General features: G+C 44.4%; 1 protein-coding gene across 1 annotated transcript in view; it reads left to right on the plus strand.

The window, feature by feature from the left end:
• The window catches only part of T265_07380 (hypothetical protein), a gene marked incomplete at both ends in the record, with an annotated part of 47,442 nt that overhangs the window by 8,217 nt on the left and 14,873 nt on the right, over positions 1 to 24,352 (plus strand). The window contains 7 exons of the mRNA XM_009172884.1: positions 2,461 to 2,576; positions 3,997 to 4,130; positions 8,392 to 8,945; positions 11,899 to 11,970; positions 13,347 to 13,385; positions 19,655 to 19,911; positions 20,711 to 20,936. Coding sequence (XP_009171148.1) covers positions 2,461 to 2,576; positions 3,997 to 4,130; positions 8,392 to 8,945; positions 11,899 to 11,970; positions 13,347 to 13,385; positions 19,655 to 19,911; positions 20,711 to 20,936 — 1,398 coding nt within the window. The remainder of the gene's footprint in view (positions 1 to 2,460; positions 2,577 to 3,996; positions 4,131 to 8,391; positions 8,946 to 11,898; positions 11,971 to 13,346; positions 13,386 to 19,654; positions 19,912 to 20,710; positions 20,937 to 24,352) is intronic.

Genomic DNA, 24,352 nt, shown 5'->3' on the forward strand with positions numbered 1-24,352 from the left:
CTGCTAGTGCACACCTGCAATACGACGAAAGCATCAGTTGTCAAGACAAAAAAATCTGTCGGTTTTCTGTGCACATGTAAACTAACTTTCTCAAACTCAGTGACAAGCGATGCACAAACCGATGCGTGCGAGTGACATCAGATCGCTTCCAGAAATTGTTGAAGTTGGCGAACACTGCATTGTCAATATTGCCGCCTAGATAGTTGTGCTTCTTGACTACTTCAAAAGGATCACCATGTTCCGTTGGTATAACCACACCTCCTGCGTGTTATGTAGGATCGCCTTTGCTGGTTCAGGATGTGGACCTAATTTCCTGTCAGAAACTGGGTACTTCACTTTTCTTCACAAGACAGTACGATATCACCATTATCATCATTATCGACAGTATGACATCAGTGTTCAACACTGATGTTTCGCTGCCATTCTGCGATATCGTCAATATACTTCGGTTCCTGGTACTATCGGTACGGTCTCAAGGGTATCGTTCCGGGCAAGGCTAAGCAGAGGGGTTGGAGGGGATATCCTTCGAACAGGATTTGATGTACTAAAAGCTGATGACAATTTTTTCGTACGCCTCCTATCTCGGTGTACGGGAATAAGTAGCTGCGCAGTGATAATATGTCGAAGTATTGGTGGCTCGGATAAGTATAATATTACTAATAATAGCCATTCAGCTACAGCACTATTTCGGTGCCTAGCTTCCATGTCACCCGATGGAAGTGGCCGTTCGTTTGTTGACCGAGCTCGACAACTGGTCTGCTTGGTAATCAAACGCTTGCAAGCCAATTGTCAGGGATGGTGAACAGATCAACAGCCGCCTGATCAACAGCCAGCCATGTGGTCATTCATGTACCTCTGGGGAATAACTTTTGCAAGACAAACCCATAGAGCTATTCTGGTGATCGAGCCAAGCGTTGCCTGCATACTTGGAAATATCAGAACTGTAGACGGACATGTGACTTTCATTTCCATGACACATAGGACTCATTAAGATACCCATAGCTGGTCCCTAGTAGCATGGTGTATGAATTCCCTTCTGAGTTATCTTTTTGCTCTTGGGCTACAAGTTTAGATCCAATAGCTTATTGGTGACGTAGAGGTTTCACAATAACCATTTACAGCTTCCGTCATGACATGATAAATGCACTCCAAGTGGGATTCAACGTCCATACTAAGAGAGTTCCGCAAGCTGTGGGGCAAGTTGTCTGAATGGTTCGTGATCCACACGCTTTAGTTTCATCTATTCGCGTCGACAGACGTTTAGAAACCACACAAAATCGAGGAAATTCAGTACAAAGATATAGTCTGTGTTTAAGAAGCGCTCCGTAGCACTCTACAACTCATCAAGATTCCGCGCCTATGGTGCCTGAGAGCAGCTCGGTCAGTTTCTGTCGAGAATTGGCGCGACAAAACTGGTCTCCGTATGGTGTACTGGTGCGAGAGACACCCACGGTTGCAAGGGTGTGTCTATTGCAGTTCCGGTGAGTGTCCAGCAACTGCTGCCCAGTATACGTTCACTGATGGGCTGACGTCTCTTCTTTGTGTTCATATCCTTTACTTGGGTTTCCATATCAATATAGTGAACTGTGCGCAAGGCCCTGTTTAATCCATGGTAGAACTCGGCCTTGGCTACATCCAAACTACGCTCAGTGGGGTTATACAATGCGACAACGGAGACGTTGCCTTTCGTTGCTGCTCGAAAGTTCGAATATCTTCTGTAGGCTGGCCGCGCACATGCAGTTGGTAACAAACTCCCCCTGGCTTTAAATCGGGCTCAGCTCGATTCATCGGTACCCTGTTTAATTCATCTATTGCAGCTGGGGATAGTAGGAATTTTGCTTTCTGTATCACGGGGGGGGGGGGGTGTACGTAGTTTGAGGGTGGCACCTGGAGAAGGGTAAGGCTCGAAGTCCACTATTCACTACGGGCCAGTGACCACGGTTTCGGTTCAAGTAATCATTTAGGACCCTCAGTGCACTGGGTCCAATGGCACCTGGAGAAGGGTAAGGCTCGAAGTCCACTATTCACTACGGGCCAGTGACCACGGTTTCGGTTCAAGTAATCATTTAGGACCCTCAGTGCACTGGGTCCAAGCTCCGTATAGGATAGTGAAACATGGTTACTCAGTGTTACCTGAACTCCTGCCATCAACTGTCCTCAGGCAGCACCCAGCACATTTTGAATCTGTTTTATTTTGGAGGAGATTATCAAGCCTAGTTCGGAAAACTTCGTAGACCTAAACTGATTTTACTACTATTTCTTTAATGAGGCTCTGTATTTACGTTTCTTCAGTTGCAATTCGATGAATCTTCAAAATGTGATATGATCCACTCACTCTCCCCCATGTGTCACTTTGGTTTGCCACGCAGTGTACGTTTGCATCACATTTCGTCGTTTCCCACATATTTGGTGCCCAGTTTGCGAAACACTTGTAACCTAAATGCTTATCGTTTTTTGCAGTACTGTTTCGGATTTACACTACCAATCTCTGGACACGAAACCGCTGCGGAAATGACGTTCTTTGTCAAATCGGCTGAAATTCGAACAACCTGGTTGAACGCTATCAAGGCAGCTATGTATGTCGCTTTCCGATTTTTTTTCAGATTCCTATTTCACTGTATACACAAACTGCCTTGACTTAAGGACTCCCTGTCACCGACTCTCATTTGGTTAGCTCCATATTTCTGAAGCTAGAAAGGATAGGAGTAATATCATTTGAGCCGAATGCCATCCCTTATCATAGCGGTTTGCATCAGTACGTCGTGCTGGAAGATGGTTTCCGTTAGAAAATCGATCTTACTGAAGTAGTGGAGCGAAAACTGAAGAATAATCCTGAGCACCGCAGGTATATCTAGGCGCACATGCACTGTAACAGTTGGACTACGTAGATCCAAAAAAAAACACGAAGAGCTCCAATGAAGCAGCCACATCTTCCAACGTCATTGGTTGAATTTTGGAAGGATCGTATGGGCTTTTCACATCAACATTACTGGTATTCCCCACCTTTTGACCATAACTTCCATCACCTGTAGGGGGACAGACTTGTCGAATATCATATGCAACACACACCACAGTTCGAGGATCATGCTGAGAACATATTAGTTTCGGGAGCTTGTCCCTTTGTGTGTTTCAGATTTTGGGATTCCCAACGAGTTAACTCGATTCATCAAGAATAATGGGGCTCATAGGTTGCAATTTGCCATCACAATTACCTTGAACAAGTGATTGTTGCAATCTATTAACTAGAGTAAGTCTTTTCTATAGAGGAAAATGTCGGCAGCTCAGATAGCGTAGATTGTGGTCACTGGCTTGTTCGCTGAGCTGGGTAATTTGATTGCAAACGTTTCATCACCAATCGAGGTGACATCACAACCACTAACCCACCACTACGCTCTCCAACAACGTACTGATAATGTCACCTCGATTGGTGGTGAAACGTTTGCAGTCAAAGTGCCCAGCTCAGCGAACAAGCCAACGACCATCTAGAGCAAGTCTTTGCGGCAGTCATCTGACGTGTTGAGTCACGCTTAAATGTGCGTTATCAGTCAATTGCGAAGCTTAGCAGACCTAACCTGTTTGACATGTCTCGGTTTGCCAATTTTACCGACTGTTAACCCTGTCGTCAATGTACGACCCGACAACAATCAATCACGTCAACTTTCACTTTGAACCTACTTGGTACTGCACACCGAGTTGCATTCAACACGGTTTGGTGCTCAACATATGAACGCGTAGTTCAGGTCACCACATTTAATAACCGGACGGTTTGCTCTCTTCTGTCCATGCTGGTTCTAGTGTTATTTCGTGCACCGTAGTTTGTATCGGACGTTCGAATCCACTACCACCTTTTGGTCGTTCTTTTTTGAACCACTATCCTTACATTTTCTCAACGGCCATGTCTCCTGTCTGCCGCAAGAACGCTAGTACTTGGCTTTTTGTCGCGATTGAAAAGATGTCATTTTCCCAGTCTTCACTTTCGCAATTTCTCTGTTATAGCTCCAATCTTTTCCCTCCTGGTGCCAAAGACAAAGGCTACAACTTCGAAATGCATACTTTCCAGAAGCCAACCTACTGTTGCGTTTGCAACAAGCTTCTCCAGGGAATCTTCTATCAGGGCTACCGTTGTCGTGGTGAGTGCTTCACTCGATTTGGAAGCATCTGTTATGGCTTTTGGTTTACGAACTTCACTAGGCATCTCTTACGAATGGAGGTTTCTCTTGTATCAGGCTTGAGTTGCCTTCCTATTTTTCCCGAAATTTGGCTCTGTGCTTTACAAACCCCAAGAAATCCGGCTATCCACGCCCGACAATCGAAATACGCACAGGTTGCAACTTAGGCCAATTTTAAGCCACGCGAATAAATGCTACGAGTTGAATGTCTCATCTTAGTCTCTACTGCGTGAAGTGCACCATGTACTACACGCATGACAATAGACAACCTTTCATTGACAATTTGACACAGGCGATCTCATCCAGTCGATTCTATGGATCTATCGTCGCTGTTGAGTCTCGCTGGAAGGTTGTGGTTAGTTGGTCGAAAAATTGGTTCGCTACAGTCATGCAGCACAACAATCTGGAGCGATTACTTTCCACATGACACCAATTCCTTGGTCATTGATTTGAAGCCTGAATTCTTTGCGAATTCCTCGGAGGTTCTGGTTGACTTACTCCACTTTACTCGCTGAAATATAATATTGCAAAAGTATCTCTTCGGTATCATTACAGCGGAATGCCGGCGAGACTAATATCATTACAACAGACGCATTTTCAATTTCCGTTGGGCTGTTATGGGGTTATTCGCGTTACATCCACACAGTTGCGTAATTTTCTCCTCAAGTCGCTTCAGGGAAGAATTATTCCGTAATAATTTTCTTGCAATACGAATCCAAAATTGGCATCTAACTGAAACACCAAGTTTGCTGCAGAGTCCACAACTCAGAAGGTGATGAGTTGCCTATCAAGTGATCTAAAACAAACCAGTGGCACATTACGCGTGTGTTTATCTGGCATGAGCTCAGTCAAACAGAGGACACGTGATTTCCCTCCTTCCGTCTCGTAAACAGGGGCATGGCGGATAAAATCGCGTGATCAATGCATAGCAGGTTTGTTTCCACACTCTTCTGCAAACAGCATGAGAAATATCTGGATGAATGCAAGCAGAAGTATTCGAAAGGAAGAGGAGAAAGCCATTACGTGCAGTATTCATCTGAGTAAACACCACATTCGAATCTACGCGGAGAGAGAAAGGGAACAGAAGTGCTGTTGCACTTCCTTCTATACGAGATCAGGAAGGATGAACAGGCTGGAGACAATCGGATTCACAACAGGATGAATAGGTTGAATAACGCCATTTGATGCCATCAGTGGCTGAATGGGGGACTGAGTGGTGAGAAGTTCAATACGGATGGTTCACGTAATCTGGCTTGTTACGGTATAACGTTCGAAACGGTACTAGCTTTATACTCGGTATGATTCTTATAAATGTTCTAAAATGACTTAAGTAGCGATTTCTGCTGTCTTAAAAAAAGTCAGAATGCGATAGAAAGTGATGATACTGTGCGTGAAGACGCTGGATATCCAAATGACCGAGCTAGTAGTATAGTCGAGATCGGCGACCATCGGTTACGAAGGCACCCGCAGATCTCTCAAAAACGCCGGATAAGGAAGAGTCTCAGCAACGATAGAGAATACTCGTGGATTGTAAAGATCCAGAAGATAGTTTATGCCACAGGCAACAGCTGTACCTTATTTCAGCTGTTTTTTCCAATAGGCTAAATGGAGAGGATGTCATCGAAACAGTTCGTGACAAAGATGAAACGGGAATTCGTTCGAGAAATCTTGAGCGATGGGTCGAATGAACTTGTATTGAACACTGAAACCAGCCCCATCATCCTAGAAATCCTGCCGCGCGACAAGACACCATCCTGCTCGGATAGCCCGCATCCCACCTTTTTAAAACAAGGTGATGATATGATTATCGTGCAACGGAAGATTTGCAGTTAAAAGCGAATACGTGTGGAAAGGAGCGCCTTGATTGACCTTGATCCTAATCTCCAAAAAGAACCATGCGAAAATCATTGTGGGATTTAACACATTGCAACAGATCGAGATCGCCAGTGTGGCAAGTAAAGCGTATCTGATGTTGGTTGATGGTGCAACATGTACAGCGTCTACCCAGACAAGGGTCTCCTACTCCCAACCCTAGTCGTTAACAGATTCACAGGAAATAGATCCTTTACTGTCAGATTGGGTTCTTCGCTCTCTTTAATGGTATCCACGTGGATCCATGTGGATGCAAAGGCTGTGTGGCATAGAACGTAACCAACTCCTATGGTAGTTGTTCTGTCACCCCATAACTGAATGGCCGAGTCAATTATTATCCGTTGCTGTATACTGAGCTTGTGTTCCGTGAAATTCTAGAGACTACATGGCCAAACTCGTTGATGACATCGTGCTGGTCCTCAAATGTTTTTTTTTCGGTGTTGATTTTCGACTTATCATGACATTCTCTCCTCCGAACTGTATGACAGTTAAGCGCTGGTAGTTAGTATCAATATTTCCACTGTTGATGATCTTACCGGGTACGCTTTGATAATGGGCTTGTGTGGATACCATGCTCAAATACCAGATATGTATTTTGCCTGACAAAAGGTTTCGGGTTTTCACTTAATCATCGTTTCAGTGTATATAGCATCACTGTGAGTTCACACATGCAAACAATATACTCCTTATAGTCGCTAATGCAGTACAAGGTTCTCAGGTGCCATTGATGGTGTTTTCTTGGCTCACTAAGAATGCATCCGAATCTGCTAGTGTGGTATTGTCAATCCATTAGACCAGATAATTCCGTAAAGACCAAATGGATTCATCCTCACTGTAAACCTTGTTCACACAAGAATCAGAGTGTTATTTGTACGGCTTTACAGCCATTGAAACCGAATTCAAAAATGCGCGAATTTAGGTCCCCGTTTGGGGTACGGGTAATCTTTGTCTCTGTTGCTGCCTGGTTGTTGGACAATTGTGCTTAACTCTGTGCACACTGTCGCCTGATCCGTAGCTGTAAATTAGGGCATTTTTTACGAGTGTTACGTGCACGTGCACGTTTACCCTTGCGGTTCACCCTCTTTGTAGTCGAAATCTAGCGAAGCCACATCGCTTACTACAATGATTAATTGTCCTAGGGTTCGACAGTACGTGAAACTGACACCCATCTTAATGGACGCCAACGTACAATCTTATCCGCGAAGCAGTTTGTTTCGCTATTTTCTAGTGAGATATGATTTGACAGCTGGGCGTTTTGCTAGAAATGCTATTTATAAAACCCAATGTTTACTTCGATAGGTCGATATCACTTTGTTAGTGTAATATGTTGCTTTTTACTCATGACTTAGAGCCTGCTGCATTTCACTGTCGAGAGTTGCTGTATAATACTCGTTCCGTTGGGAACTAGGAGTTGAATAGCGTGTCCGCCATCGGACTGTATGTCACCTTAATGCTTACTTTTTATAACATTTTTTACCATGATGACCGGTCAATCTATCCAGCACCATTCGGTTCTCGCTAAGGAGGAACGTCTAGCCTTCGAGCTTCCAAGTGCAACAAGTAGTATTTCTTGAATGGCTGTGTGATCTGTACGCGTTCTTCCGTTCATGAGTCGGGTAGATTCATAGGGGTATATAGTACCATCTGATTCACCCAGTTACAGTATTGTACCGCGTTCCAGTTACTAAGACGAACTGCTTGAGGCCCCCAGTGAAGTTGTATGACAACAGAGTACCCCACTTATGTAGAAGAAAACGCTGGAAAGGGCAAATACTAATACATGTACGCGTACACTAGGTTAATCCAAGGCAATACCACGCCAGGATAATGTTTTGAATCCCACTTTTCTATTGCCACAAAACTGATTTTTTCCATTTCGACTGATAATGTCCCCAAGGTTAGATTGCTTAACGAAATCTCGAATGATCTACTGGGATCAACAGAATTTCCTGTAGACGTATGTTGTCTCACATTCGACGATTGAAAGGTTACTCTGAATTGAAAACGTTTCATAATTCGCACGCGGTTTCTCTATTGGAATCGATTGCTTAAGGGTCCAGTAGGCACGAGAGCACTGGGCGTGAAGAGTGAAAGACAGTGGCGCTGCATTCCGTCTAAGTGAGATCAGCCACTTCGCCTAATGATAACGTACAAATATCGCACATAAGTGCATTGAATGCTCACCACTCCAATGCCGTATTGTCCTTCGAGTACCCCCTGTGAGCCCTTTGTCTACACTGCTACATCATGTATATCTCGGATTTTCTGCTCAACAGCTTCTATATAGTTTATTTATAGTGTCGCTCAAAGATAAGCTTAACCAGACCCCTTCTTCTTCCATTCCATTTAGAGACGGGTTACGCCGCTCACAAGGATTGTCTCGCTTCAAACAATCTCCCCATACGACGGCCGGCTCTTTCCGCCAACCTTTCCATTAGTCCACTTATGAACGGAATCACCTCTGGCCTCACTCAGCCTCCACCCTTACCGCCATCTCAATTCAGCACTTTACGCAGTCGCCACCTCCCACAATCGCCACATCTGGCCTCATCTGCTTCGACGTCGGCGCTCACAGCACGGAGTTCCCTATCCGGCTTTCCCGTCGTAGCTCATTCTACATCCAATGATCTTTCCCATATCACCGATGCCGTATCGGTGGTAAATCAATGTTTAGCCTCTGCAGATCCAACGACGGTCCACACTCCGGTCCATTTTCGCCGATTCACATCAACTCTGATTGCTTCCAACAGTTCACCGCATTCCGTCAATCCTCCACTTACTGTCACCGTACGTAAAGCCTATTCGGCCGATGCCAATCCGCCCATTCTAGATTCGGCACTTTCGCTTGTCGTGGGTGATCAAGTGGAGATACTACATTGGTCAGATGATGGTGCATGGTGTCGAGTAAGTGCTCTCTTTCTCTCCTGGACTCGTTATCGTTACCTAATATCGCCTTTGGGCTGTTGCTCCCTTCATGCTTTGGATTCACACCCTTTAGGCATATCGTCATCTTTCGCACGTTTAACGGGTAACACTCTGTTGCCCTTGTTCCGGAACATGACTTTACTCTTCAGTTAGTCACAGTTTTGTGCACTGCATACTAAACTCCAATTTGATATAGCAACTTTGTTCTATAGTTATTTTCACTCGTCCAGGGTTAACTGAACTATGAATTTTCCTTTGCATGCATAATCTTTGTTGCTACATAAAAACCGAGCACCTAATCTGAATCATACCGTCGATATCTACCTGTTTTCATCTCACGACTGTGCCAAGTTCCTCCAGTAATTTTTGGGATCTTCGTTTTACTCAACTTGCTTCCGTCTCTGCAATAGGTGACTGGAAACTAACCAATTCGTCTAGTTTATGGCTCCTTGTGGTTAAACTCAAGGTCCCTCACGCGCTTGTGTGTGGTTTTCAACAACCTCACCAGATATCCCTATCAAGATTGACTTTAGTTTGCACTGTCCTTTTAATACTTTGAAGGTAATCATACTGACCCACTCTTTTCGCTCACTGGGTCATTAAACTTCTGACGATGTTCCACTTAAGGCTTTCTGGTATCGGCAGAACTGAAGTTCGAACATATTTTTTCTTGAACAATCCTTAGGCGGTTACTTGGAGAAATATCGATCAATGCCGATCATTGGTAACTGCTTTATCTCTTCGGTGTCAATCATACATGTCTTACCATCGAAGGCCTGTGCATGAAAAATCCTTTGGTTTCCCATGTCCGAATATTTAATGTTTCGCCAATAGCTCTTTTCTTCCCACTGATATTGTGTTTGGTAGGATGGCTTAGTTTACTGTTTTTATGTTTCAGTTTCTAACTTGCTTCTTATTCCTACGACAGTAGACCCCTAAAGATAGAACCCTTTGAGGCCAAAAAGCCTCCACTCCATGATGTTTATTCGCTGAGGCTCTTTTTTGGAATGAAATTTCATTTTGCAGGTGAAGTCAATACGTGCTAACATGCCATGAGGCACTGTTTAGTCATTTCGTCCTTGTTGATATCTGTTAGCAGCGCACATCTTTGGAACCTGTAGCAGTGGTCATCATCATCAGCGTGGTTACTCCGCACTCTGACAAGCTCCTGGTCGATACCGATATCCTTCGGTTACTCCAATTGATTCATCATCAGCGTGGTCACTCCGCACTCTGACAAGCTCCTGGTCGATAGTTCGGGCCCATACAGAAACCGTTTGTGTATCTCACCCTCTCACTTCGAGATTAGTCCCTCCCTTAATTTCTTCCAGTGTTCGCATTCATTATTATCTAATTTCTGCAGCTTTTGATAAACATTTGATGACTTCATACTGTCTACGGAATTTCGAAGTCTTGCAATGTAAAGACAGCATTTGCTAAAAACGGAGAGGCTTCGTGTGGTGGCTCCATTCTTGTTAATATACTCAAGCAGAGCGCATCTCACGAATCGTCGTGGAGATTCGGACCCGTGGCCTTCCGATTAAAAGCTGATTGCTGCGATTCGGTTACCGACTGCTAATCGCACATATGGTCACGTAATCTGCCCAGTTCGGGGTTGTGACAACTCATCATTCAATCGCGAATTCGGCAGATGCTTCATTGGGCTAATTTAATCTTGCAAATCGTTGCACACTGAATGAGTTTGGAGTTCCATCGAGTGCCGTTTTCTTACGTGATTCAAGCAGTCACCACTCAACCGAGGATTGTCGTTTCCGAACTGCTTCACTCGAACGTTAATAGTGCGGTGGGACATCATACATTCCAATCACTGAGCTCGTATAAGCAAGTGTGAATCAAAATACAAACGCTCACTGACACTTCTAATAAATGATTAAACCGTGGATAACCCAACAGCAGCATGTGTGTCGAATCAAACAATATTCATGAATTTTTGGGTTCGATTTTCTGCTTCCGCCATTTCAATAGACATTACTATGTACAGCAGCAGACAAATAGTGACCATCCAAACTAGACCCGGCCCAGATAGAATACTAAAGAACATGAGAGTTCGTAGAGTTTCTTGTAAAGGGTCCGTTCCGGTAGGTCTGCGAATGGACCCTGGTCCTATTTGCTAGCCCACGGCCGAGCTGGCAGATAGTAATTAATATCGAAACAAGAGGTTTGGCGATACATTTTGGAAGTATTAGATGTAAAACTCATCAATTGGGCGCTCAGTATTCGCACAATGGAATTAAATTTTTGAAAGCTACGACGCGTGCCCGATGGACCAAAGCAGACAGGCAAGTGAGTTCAGAGTGCCAGCCCAAACTTTTGAGCCCCGTCTAGGCATCCCGGGGTCTCGGCGATACTGGGAAAGTATTCCGCCAGATGTATGATTGAATTAGTGAACGATGAAATTTGGTGAGCCGCGAAAATATTCAACAAAATGCAACATTTTGACGCAAGAAGTTTTATTTCCCTCCTAAATTTTTTCTAGCTAAGAGCATTGTGAGGCTGATGGGCCCCCATCAATCGCATCAACGTGGCGCATTTTTCTCCCGCGAATGACGCTTTTTGGGTTTTTTGATAAATACGCGTCGCGATGACCACCAAAACGGAAATCGTTTATTGACAACCGGCAACGGAGCTTGTTCGTTGGCAACTTAATTGGCTGATGGTTAGAGGTTAGAGGCCAACTCAGAGCAGTCAAATGACCCACTGAGTACAGCATGCCTCTTATTAAGTATTTAATGGATGCAGTGAGGTGTAGCGTGGTCGGGAGGTCCTTGATTAAATATTGGTTTCGGAATCACACGAACACCATTGTTATTATTGATGTTGTTGTCATTAATCCTCGTACCTTAATTTGTCTGTTTTAACCCTTCACTTCCAATATTTGTCTTCGCTTTTTCCACCCACCTTCGTCCGACAGGGCCGGTGCAATGGTCTCGAAGGTTGGTTTCCAGCGCACATCCTCGAACCTTTGTCTCTCCGACCCCATCGGGTAAGCTACTGTACAAAAAAACTCCTGTTAAAGGACAATTCATTTGTGATCGAATTAAGGTTTTTTTCAGAGTGTCAGCCTAACACTCGTTTTGTTTCTTCGTTCACTGTGTTCGTACATGTGACTGATACTTGCGACTTTCACGTGACCCACTCCGATGTTCTCCCACATTTGTACATTCAGCTACACGAATTTGTGCGCTGTACACCATGAGCCGTAGCTCATACTGACAACCCCAACTTTGTTTGTAGTGTCGGATGGAGTGGTGTTAAAGATCCCATTCATACGTTGCTCATGTTCGAGGGCTAATGAGTACCTTATGTCTCCGTGTATAGTCCACTTGGCTGTTCACAGTGCGGTAATGTGCTCTCCATTTCGACAACTATTATGATTTTGTAAATCGGTGTCATTACACCTGTTTGCGCTTTGTTACAACGAGGTTACTCGACTCTCAACTTCCCAACAACACTGTACGCACTGCCAGAGGATTCCGGCTCACTTGGTCTTGCAGCGCAGCATTGAAACATCAATTTTTCTCTAACGGGTGGTGGAGACATTGTACAGCTTGATGTTATCCATCTACATCTCAGACCTACACGGATGATCGGTTGTTAGTACTTGGTTCGGTGTTCGAGTTGTTTGAGCCTGTAGTTTATATGCTAGATGTACCGTCGCAGATTGAGTATTTTTCGGATATCGCGTAGGAAATTTCGGCCATCGAGTTACCAATCTTCTCTGAATATAGGAATAATTTTTTCAGAGATTAGATTCGCCAACACCGTTGAAGAGCACCGTACAGCCGTTTAGTTGTTTTTTACAGTCAAAAGCAGTTGCGACAGTGAAACATTAGCGTCGAACACTGATGTCGATGCTGTTAATGAGGATGATGGTGATGATGATCTTTATAGTACTGCGTGGCAACGGTTAATGTTTATTTGCTGGATCGTTTTGCACCCTACACGATGTGGCACAAATCAGACTCAACGTCGCAGATAGATGTTATCTCTCCAGACGTCAAACAACGAACTGAATTGGGGAGTTATTTAAGAAAGTTCAAACTTCTATGCATATTACTGCTATTGTTTGTGATACTGGAGATATTTGCCTTACTCCCCAAGCTAGACTAACTAAGCACCACGTGTCTGCTTCGCGTTTTTAACCTGATAATCCTGGCTTTATCACTGAAGAGGTTTTCTCAGGTACTGCCTGTCCTAGAGGTGCACAAGAAGAGCACGGATTGACTATAGCGATTGGTCTTGATAAACCGGAGATCTTTGTAGTTGTATGTCGATGTGGAATGCTTTGTGTCTTCATCCATGTCTCTCCGGTGCAACCAAACTTTTCGAATTGTGCTTACATTTTTCGTCCGTTTCAAGCAAATTCAACCACGCTATGCACGCTCAGTATCGCACCAAGTAAGTGTACATCTCTTCACTTCGAAGGTGCATCGCTTCGTTTTTGGCTCGGATGCATTCAATATCATTGTTCCCGCCGGGTTATCATCTTAACGGTGGAACCCTCTTAGTGATAAGAAAAGCCATCCAACCGAACAGCGGTTGACTTTTCCTACTATCCTTCGTCATCTTGTTTTCCTGGTCGTGAATTCGCACGTTTCCTCAGGCACTCATTTGTGACCTGGTGTAGTGTTAACAGGAGACTCAACGAAGTCCCCTGCTTGTAAGTTTTCATCGACCTTATAACTAGTACCATATCATGAAGGAAGGTAGGTCTAAGCACGAAATGAGACAGCTAATCACGACACAGATTGGATCTTGCCTCCTATTCGCTCAGTGTATCTGTGATAACAAGACATGTGGGCACTACCTAGTTGTCATCCAGTGGGTTCTTGAAATCTCACTGGTTCACTGTTCAGGGTTAAATGCGAGTTATCTGTGTGTCTACACTGCCTTAGTTGTGATTGACAGCGGTTTTAACCCAGTATACATTTCGTGTAAAAGCCTGTACCCCATTTATTAGTTTTACCTACACTTGCACATGAAGACATGAGCAGATGGAACTAAAATGTGTAGTTATCAGGATTTAAGACCCGAATTATTTCCGCCCAGCTTTACGGTGAACCTGTCACTCATCATCAGGTAGACCCAGTTTTGAACTGGGGTCCTGGCCACCGCTCCTAAGCATGGTTGAGGTGATGTTGGAGGGCGCTGGTTCATCAACTCCAAACCAGACGGCCAGTCGAAAGTACATTCCTGTCTGAACGTACCAGTTACTAGGCAAGCTATACTGCACTCATATGTTTGTATTTTCACACTGCCTGTTCTTTTCACGGAGTATGCGTTTCCATTCACTCATCGGGTGGCTTTTGGCTGTTTCGCTTCGTTTTGTGACAGTAAAATTGCTCATAGAAACGCGGTCGTTTACCTCGGCTTGGCGGTGTCAGTATTAATTCGCTGAGGCAGATATTCGTGGTCCGGTCTGATTGTCTCTCCCAGCATGGGGCTTCATGAGATGCGTATTTCACTATGCCGTGATTTTAGGCACTATCTCATATAGATTACCCGTTGTTGTTCTTGATATACATATATACATATATATGTATGTATAATGCAATCTGTGTGATCTAATGGTCTGTTGTTTCACCCTTGTTAGAGCTGTCAGCCTGTGCACTGGCCACGAAGTTCGGTATTGTCATACTACCTTATGGTAACTTATTCTTGTTGCCTATCAGGGTATTACACGATCGAGAAGTCGTAGTTCAGGTCTAATCTGATTGAATACCCCTCCTGATCAACCAATTTGATCGCTTTTGCTATATTAAGAGCAGAAGTCAGGTCCGCTTGCTCCCCGCGCATACCATCTCGAACGAGTGTACAACACACTAGCGCTCGCTCCTCTTTGATCAGAAACTGACTGGATTGATCATGCAATCAATTTTTTTGCTTGCTTACCTCCCCTTCTCATCTGTTTGGAATAGGTCTTGTCGTAATAGTGAATACAGCGTACCCCATTCAGTTCAATAGTCCCATGTTTCCCTCTAGGTTGTTTTTATGCAGTAGCTCTGACCTGGCAAAAGTGATTCTATGCATACCGTCTCCCCTAAATATCTACATGAGTCTGTTAACGTACCTGATGTTCTATCATCTTGTTGCCTACTGGATTTTCTTCGAGGATCATGAATAGTTAGAAATAACCGACCAACATGGTTAGTGAATTGGGCTACTCTGTGGTTTCACAGTGTTAAAGTCTGTTTATGCTCCAAGGGCCAATCGAATATTCCATCTACATACCCCAGCATCGTCGTCAGTGGATGTTTGAAAACAAAAGGCTTGAGAGGTTTCGTCGCATCCCCCTAGGTTCAGTTTTACAATCACCCGTTGACATTTTGGAGCGACTTACAAACTTGCTAGGATTACCCCGTGGTTGAGTCACTCACTGCTGCAAATATCCTTTTTCGTCAGTCCGTTTTGACTCGTCATGAAACGCAGTTGGTTAGCTAGTTCTTGACGTCAATCGTCACTGAAATGTAATCTGCCCTCCGCAATAAATTTATCTCAGTATCAGTGATATGGTTGCTCGGTTTGTAGAGTGATGCCTATTTCGAGAGGAATGCACAGATGTGTAGACGATCTTCGGTCTTAATTGAGTCTCTCTGATTGAAACATCTCCACGAGGGGGCGCTCATCCAAGAATCAACTCGTGCTAATAGTGCTTGACGCACATTGTCCTCCTAAATTGTCCAACTACTCGCAATACCGTCTGATTGAACCATAACAGCTGAGCGAGATGGCGCGACAACGTGTGTGGTAGTTTGTTCTATTGGGGCATGTGTAGAAGAAAAATACTAGAACCACAACAAACCTCGATCCTCATGGGAACTTCGATTTGACGTCATTAGAATACCCACATGAAGAAAGCAAATCTGGCTTCCAACTTTCTCATCTTTCATGTGCTTTTATCACACAAGCCGCGTTCGCTGAGTAACTGTTATCGAGCATCTAGACTGGAAAATTAAATGACGCCTTTTGATGTGCCTATTTTCAGAGCTCAGTGCTATCTTTTAAAACCATGTGCGTGGGGCGATGGGAAAATCTCCGAAAAAATTGGCGCGAATTAGTAGAAGAACTGCTCACAAGGTTTCTGAAAACTCTTCGACTGTAGTTGAAATGAGGTGGAACAAACCGACTGGAACTGTACAATTTTAGCAGGCATTCACTGCTTACGCACTTATTCCGTTCTGTGGGAGGTCTGGTGTGTGAAACGCTCGAATGCGATAAACTCCACAAACGATCAGCTGATGAAGTGACCAACTTGGGATGCATTGGTGAGTATGCGGAGCAGTCTTCTCCCCTTATTCGCCCGTACGTATCTCACAGGTCGTATATTTGCGCGATACGTTGACACATCTAACTGTATTTTGTGTCAACCTGATAAGCAGAAAATGAAAGCCCCAAGGAAACGCTTGGTTTTCGGTAAATAAGCTTTTGAATGATCAGGGGAGCTCTTGTTTCTTCCATGCGATTCAAGTTTCCACAAATGAAGGCTGCTTCTGCCCATCGAAGTAACCGTCTGTTAGGTGTGTGTAGCAGGATCTCGAACGCAGTCCCCATGTTCATACAGTGCTACATCGGTCGGTTGATCTGTTGACCTGTTGCGTTTCTTTGTTTGGTCTGTGAGCTTCTATAGCCACTACCCTTGGTCGAAGTTACCCTCCTGCTCACATAAGTGCCCTAGAAGCCACACATGGAATGATAGATTTCGTGGTATCTGGCAGACCGGGGTATGAGTATTTTACTTGGAAAGGTCTGAATGCAATTACAAATGTTGAGGATGACGGTTTGTGGAGCATAGTAAGTGACTTCGCGATGGCCAGTAGCACGCTAAACTCATACGATAATTTCAGGCATGGTAATACATTTCGTTTTGGAGCTGAGAGCATAGTATCCAGTTCGGGACATTCGGCACTGTTTCCGTGTAAATTCCAGTGGATTACCGTTTCAGCGGAGTGTTTCATCCATGCAATGAAGCTTAGTTGTTCTGGCGTCCTGCGGGAATATCTTTGCGGCTCTTCATTCGGTCATTCATTGCTTGTGCTTCCTTGGCAAAAACTGATGAACTGTAATTACTGGCTAGTACATGTGTGCTTGCAATAGGCAGGCCTACGGATTTAAAGAACATTTCCAAAATAACGGCTCCACCACCCACCTTTCACTCTTGTCAAGCAGGGCAAGGAATAGGTTTTCGCATCAAGAATGCCACGAATACCGATGCAGCTTAATCGCATTCCTTTGTACCATCAAGGAGATCAACCTTTGAGCGAAGCGCCATCTGTGAAGTACAACCGGCTGACTTGTGCGAACATGCACCTGCGAGATCTGGTCTTTCCTGATGACGCTCTTCGAAGACTCGAGGTATATGGTCACTGGTGCACACGACGAATTCCGGAAGCACGGGAGAACGACAGGATATCTAGTTACAGCGTCAGAGAACACTGGTTTTAGGTTCTACAAGTCGATCCACCGATGCCGACTAGGGTGTCTTATACACACACCCCCTAAATCCATACCGTCCAACCTCGCCGTACCAACATCGCACTGCTTGGAGTGGCGTTGTCGAATCTCAGTGCAGTCCCAAAGTAGCTCATCACGTTTAGGGCTGACGGTTAACTGCATGGTCTACGTTTTGTCTCCGGCGTCAACCATGGGAACGGGAGCTAGATGGCTTTATGCTGGAACCTTGCTACTGATTCTGCCCCATAAACAGTTTCGTAGAACAGAAACCCGATCAGTGTAGACAGAAGCAGCTATTCATTTTGTGCACACTACCCTGGTGATTTGAATATTTTTTCTGATCGTCGATCATTCACTGCATAAATTCGTCTTAGTATTTTTCACTTATACTGTTGCCGTCTAAAGTACACCTACGGAGAGGTGCGCCGGTTTTTGTACGGCGATCACGACACGCTACTGATGTCACCTCGGTTATCGTTTGAGAAGTTTGCAACTAAGTTGTCTAGCTCGGCGAACAAACCCACAAAAATTTTCGGTGTCTGCGTTGACTGTAGAACAATAATAAATAATAAAATAATCGTTCAGACGTAACACCCGGTTCCTAGTTGCCATGTCACCCGAAGGAGCCTGAGGGCTGAGATACTACCAGGAGGCCCAATCCCAGACAGTAGCAGTCGAGATACCGTAGTTAGGTTCGAACCACGAACCTACCGGTGAGTAAGTTCTTGTCTTAACCACTGAGCTATTTCGAGTTCAATAACGGAGCGAGATAACCTGGCTTCTTTTGTGTTTGTTCGTACGCAACCGTTTATTTTTTATTATCAACGTTTTCCCTAAAAGAGGCTCTTAACATTCAAAATTTATGCTTTACTCTCTTCCTTCCAACAAATTACTCAGAAGGGTATTTGTGTTGACCCCCTGAGGCTTCTTTCATAGCTCACCCCCCTATGAGAGATCACTTTTGGTGGGTCTCCTTGGAGAGTCCCTCTGAAGGAGAGAAGTGTATCTACTTGAAGCTTAGAGGTATTAGAACTGAACACACAGTTTAGCATGCATCGACTAGGCGTAAGGACTCACCACCACCCTTCAAGATGCAACCAGCTACTGGATTATTCAACCTCAGTAACATTCTAGTGAAAACATATCATTTGAGCGTACGGTACAATAAAACCTTTCGATAAACATACTTCTAGGCTAAATACTTCGTAAACACGGCTACTCCCGACATTGGTCAGGGCAGTCATGTAGAGTGCGGAAATTAGTCGGTTGGTTTCTAACAGGGTCAAGGGCACTGATGAATGTTGTTCAGGTTGATATACGTTTCTCGTTGGTTTTTTAGTTTGCACAAGATGCATCGCTTCGCGTGAACGACGTACCAATACGAAAAGTGGCTATGAATTTTCAGACGGATGCTTTACGACCAATTTTCAATAATTCACCGCTTTCTGTTGTATGTGAAATGTTGAAGACAAACAAGGGTGCTGTTGAGAAGAATCATCCTCATAGCCATTGGAACGAAGACTCGGTCTCGTCCGATGGAAATGCGTCCGCGCATTTGTCTTTTTCTCTGAACGAATACCACTCTCCTCGTAGTATAACTGGACTGTCGGATCCTTAAATGAATATTCTGACTAACTTGGGACCAGGTTGGGGCATTACTCCCCAGAACACGGTTTGCCCACCAGAGTCCTATAGCCCAGGTTCATACGAAGCGCTTTTTCGTGTTTTCGTGGGTCCCAAGTATTGTTTTGTTGACGCAACTGAGATCCATGGCGGGATTTTTAAAGCTTTTGTACTACCTCCAAAGAACTGGATTGAATCCGTTATAACGAGGAATCTTTCGTAGGGGTAATCGCACACCAGTTCATGGCTGCCACTGTTAGGGGAGATACTTGTTATCGCGGATGCTTCTGTACTTCTGATACACTCATTTGGTTTTGTTCACCTGATCTTGAGAATAATTTCACGTGTTCAGTGCGTAGACAAACGTTCACAGCTGGAAACGAAATGTTCGAAATAAGGCCTTTAGAGACCCAAGATGTCTTTTTTCACGTATAATCTGGTGGTGCCCACATGACATGCCATTGCATGATGGCTGCTCATTGACATTAATTGTGGCTGGTTGCTGTCAAATCGATGATAACCGTGATTTCGTGTGTTAAAATTCCTATCGAATTCGGTCAAGTACGTCTTCATTGTTGCTTTTGTCTTTCCAGTCTACCATGGAACTTGGGCAAATGAATCGTTTATCCACCCATGTTTATACAACCTCTCCATCGCATAATGCCACGGTCACTCCGAATCAGCGATCCTGGCCTAATCGCATCAGTCTAGCCGGGGAATCGGGTGAGGGGAATTGCATGAGATCCGAACACCCAAAACCTGAGTCCTGGGTTACGTTCGAATCGGAAAGCACTCCTCCTTTTCCATCAAAAGTCAGTGATCCCAATGATCCGCTCAGTCGCTACAACTGGTAGGTCCGCCCTTATCGTTTGTGTCCAGCTGTAACACTGTTGGTTTGTTTTGAGCACAGTGGGTCTGATCCCCCCTCATTGATGCATTTGTCCTCCCAGTGATTCTCTACTTTCACTGGCCAGTCTTCTTACAACAGGATGTGCATACCTGACCGATCGGTTACACATGGCCAAATGGCTGCTTAGGTCTCCTACCGAGTGCAGTACCCCCGACCACACACACACAAAGATACACCATCACAAAGTAATGGATCTTCGACTGCCTTCAGAGTGGCTTCTCTTTGGGGGAATTTCAAACTACGTCGTGACCAATGGAGAGTTTTGTCGTAGATTCCATAGGATAGTGGCATCTCTTTAGAGGGGTATATTACTGCTCGTTTAGGAAATTCATCCTGGGCACGTTGGGTCATGAATTGGTTGTCAACCCTGTATAAGAAGTCGTGCGCGAAAGAAAATATCCCCAATATTCAACAGATGTTATATGTTAGGGTGTTCTCCTGTCAGAAATTTCTACATACCGTAAGGCGAAATTCTGTGAATGCCGATATTCCACTGCCTTTCGTGGGTTGACTTTTGATCAGGGGTCCTTGTACAGATTCGATTTCCTAGAAAGTTCGCAGGTAATCTGATTAGCTGGCTTCAATTGAGTGCTCAGATCAGCGTGACTTGAGTTATCTGTTCTTTTCTGCAGGACTTTGTATGTGAATAGTCTGAAGGGGTTTTACCAACAACTTCATGCAATGATTGCTGTTCAAACTCTTGGAATGTGCTGTTTACGTCTTTCCGTGTTTCATCTAGGTACATGGGTGAAATGGACCGTGCGGAAGCTGTTTCCTTGCTTGCCAATTGTGAAAATGGCACCTTCCTTGTGCGTGTATCCAAGAGTGCTGAACGGTTGGGCGAGTACTCTCTCTCCCTGGTTTATGATTATCCCCGCCACATCCGCATACAACGTCTGCTTACAGCCGATGGCTCATCGGTCGCCTATGGCCTTTGCGAGCTGGAACAATTTCCAAGTATTCCGGTCAGTTGCCCGTATCGTTTCCTTCAGACGCTCCGGCCACCACCCCCCCCCCATCCCCACTCTGTTCACATACTGCCGTCTCAAAGTTAACGTTCCTTTCGGTTCTGATATGCCAGCATTCTTAGGTAGCTTGAGCAAGACAGGAGAACAATAATACCTGTAAGGATGTCCTATTTTTTATCATCACTACCATGACTAGCTACCCAAGGAACACCCATAACTAGCATAGTCCAGTTATCAAAATGTGTATGTAGCTGCGGCCATTGCAACCTATAAATCGAATCCATGGCCCTCTTAAACCCTGAGTCCTGGCGGCCAAAAAAAATGGTGCATTGTACTCCAATGTTCTTATAAAACACAAATGTCGGTAGAAGAGGAACAGTTGACCGTGTACACCTGCAAAACAGTTGAATGTCATGACAGATCGCCTTTTTAAATGGTTATCCACAATCGTTGTCATTTCTTAGTTGTTTTGGAATTCCACACTGCATAAAACCAAGTACAGGCATCTCCCTAAATGACGGCGTGAACTGCATACCACTGAGTTAGGTGAATCCGGGCTAAGAAGCGTAAGAAGTTTTAAGTATTTTTGAAGCATAGCACTTACTGTTGTTTTCAACGTCCGGCATCCATCGTGTCAGTTGTTTCCCGTTTTTGTCACATGTGTAGCTGTGTGTCCCCGTGACGTCCACCTCCTTGCGAGTGGGCAACCCAACTTTCTGGACCTAATTTTCACATTCTAGTCCACTTTACCGACACCCATCTGCGGTTTCGTTCCCAAACAGGACTTTACTGTGATTACAACCCCATGCACATGAATATCGTCTTATCCTAGGTCGACGCGTCAACCGTTTTCCCCGTCCGACAGACTAACGGGAATATGGAATACCACAGGATGTGGCAATATGTGCCTTTGGTATTCAAGTCTTCGTCTAAACCGGATGCTGAATCAATGCGTTTAAGTTTATTCCGGTGAAAACTAACAGTAGCACATTTCTCTTCACTTTCCATCTGTTCCTCTACTGTTTGTGGTAGGTTGCAGGCCAGGCGGGAATTTTATGGCCATTTTTATTGTTATTATCTCTTGTTTAGAACTCCACCGGAACATGCACATTTTATCACCCTCATTTCATGCGAAAGACCAATGCCTGTTTTGGGCCATCGATTGTGATCTCCACACATACAATAGTCAGTCGCTAATTCCACTCGTATGCTGTTTCCATTCAGGGGCTCGTATGTCGGGCTGTTTTTCTGAACAACTGGTTGGTTTGCGATACATACCTGCGTGAACTCCTACATGTAGTCTGCTTTACTCTGCCAACCAAACTCTGCCAATGTCTGAATAGATTTATCGATCTTACTGTAATATTGAAACTATTCCGCGCGAAATGTTAATCGGTTTCTCGTCAATTTTTTATGCGCCATTCATGCTAATGGCTGAATCCACAACCATGTTGGATACGCATTCGATTTTGAATCAGGATCCACGTTGGTCAACTCTTGCAAATCGCGTGTTGAAGGGGCGCGAAATGTTATCCGAACCAGAACGAAGAATAACATCATTGTTCTCAAAACTCTAAAAAAAATCTACTAGTTATGGCAAACGTATATCGTGTGCATTCTTTTTATCGACTTTCTCACGATTTCCACACCGAATTTTTGTGGTCGCTGTGGGACAACAGGTCCCAGTTCGCACAATATGGAAATCACAGCCATCCGCATAGACATATCCCGCCATCAGGCTCGGTAGGATTAAGCCCGTACATCCCAACCCATGTTATTTAGCTCAAGAAACAGTAGCCACAACTGGTGATTTGAAGTTCATGTACCACCGTGTTTTCACGTTGGTAGATCTGAAACTCCAGTCGGTTTTCTGGTATTGAAAAGGGCATTCATTGTTGTGATATGTGGACCGGTTGTCCGCTTTTCTTCTGTAGTCGCAGACTGAGTTTTTTCTGTTTGCAATGCCCTCATCCCACCGCAAATCTCTGCACCAGTACCAACACTATATTGGTCCGTCAGAACTACCCACATTAAGCTATTTTTCGCCATCAAAGCGTGCATCGTTCCGTTCTGGGGATATAATGCATTTTTCTTTGAACGGCCACGGCTAAATCCGGCCACTTTCTATATTTCGTACATGACGTGGCCTGTAGCAAATCTCATGGTACATTAACATTCAGACCGAAAGATGTTTGCGACCTTGGGGTACTGGTCAGTGATTTCTAGGTAGCGAGCAAAACTAATTCGCTTTATTCCAAGGCATTCTTCGAATCCTAGTCTAGCAGCGACTGATTATCATACTTTACCGTTTTGAAGTTAACAGAATGGTTATTTTGTAGCAGTTGAGGTAACACTTGCATACACAGCAGTACAAAACCGTGAATGAATAGCAAACCACACCAGGACAACCGCATTGTTGTACACCGTTTGTCCCAGCCAAAGTCGTGATTACACCAGAGAAATATGTAACCGCCATGCACTGTACACTACATCCCCTGATACTGGCCACTACTCAAGAATTCAAACGACTTTCCTTGTCGTCCTATATATAATGTCCCCTCCCCTTCGAAGAGAGATTACCCATGTAAAGGCCTATAGTGGTGAAGGAATGCTTTAAGTAGTATGTACAGTGTAAAAGAGAGAGAGGGTCTGCACTGTTGGTTCACAATTGCTCTAGTCTCGAGTATTCTTGTCAACATACAGACGCGGAATGAGGTCAACGACTGTTGCACACTTCAAGAACAGATTGAACCAAACTTGCAACCATTGCTAAAAGAACTGAAACTGCAGACACAGGTTATTCCCCTTTGGAAGGAGTTCTGCGCCGTTTTAGAGCCACTGATTTACATGTAAACAGTATGTTGTATGCTACCACCCTTGAGTTATTGTAGTTCTCGGAACGTTCTGCAAGACGATGCAGTTGATACAATTTGGATGAACCGGTTTTCTAGACTGTTTTCTGGTCTGACTTATACTGGCCACAGAATCGAGTGGTAGGTTTGTGTAACTCGAATGTCTGTCAATCTTTTGAGGCCTATATGGCTAAGGTATTGTACTTAAAGGTCCACTGTGGTTTATTTTCCCAGTGAACACTGTTCTTCTCACCACAGTGCTCAATGCCTACGTTTCTACTTGGCTTTTGCCACATGTTTGTCTGTTTTGAATACTAGAACACAATTCTGACGTTCATCGGGGCATAGTAGCAAGAACGTGCGAATTAGTCATAGGGCCACTGTAATTCATCAGCCTTCATCCTCCATGACCGATACCCATTGGTATTGGTCTTTATACTTCTAACACTCAAAAGCGTTCATTCAAGGGCTTCTGTTTATTTTTGTCTCGGTCTGACAAAGAATGCATAGACTATTCAGCAAAAGGATCAGGTTCATCGGCTCACATGGCGTGATTTTGGC

Source organism: Opisthorchis viverrini (genome assembly GCF_000715545.1).
Source record: "Opisthorchis viverrini unplaced genomic scaffold opera_v5_167, whole genome shotgun sequence".
NCBI classification, from domain to species: Eukaryota; Metazoa; Platyhelminthes; class Trematoda; order Opisthorchiida; family Opisthorchiidae; genus Opisthorchis; species Opisthorchis viverrini.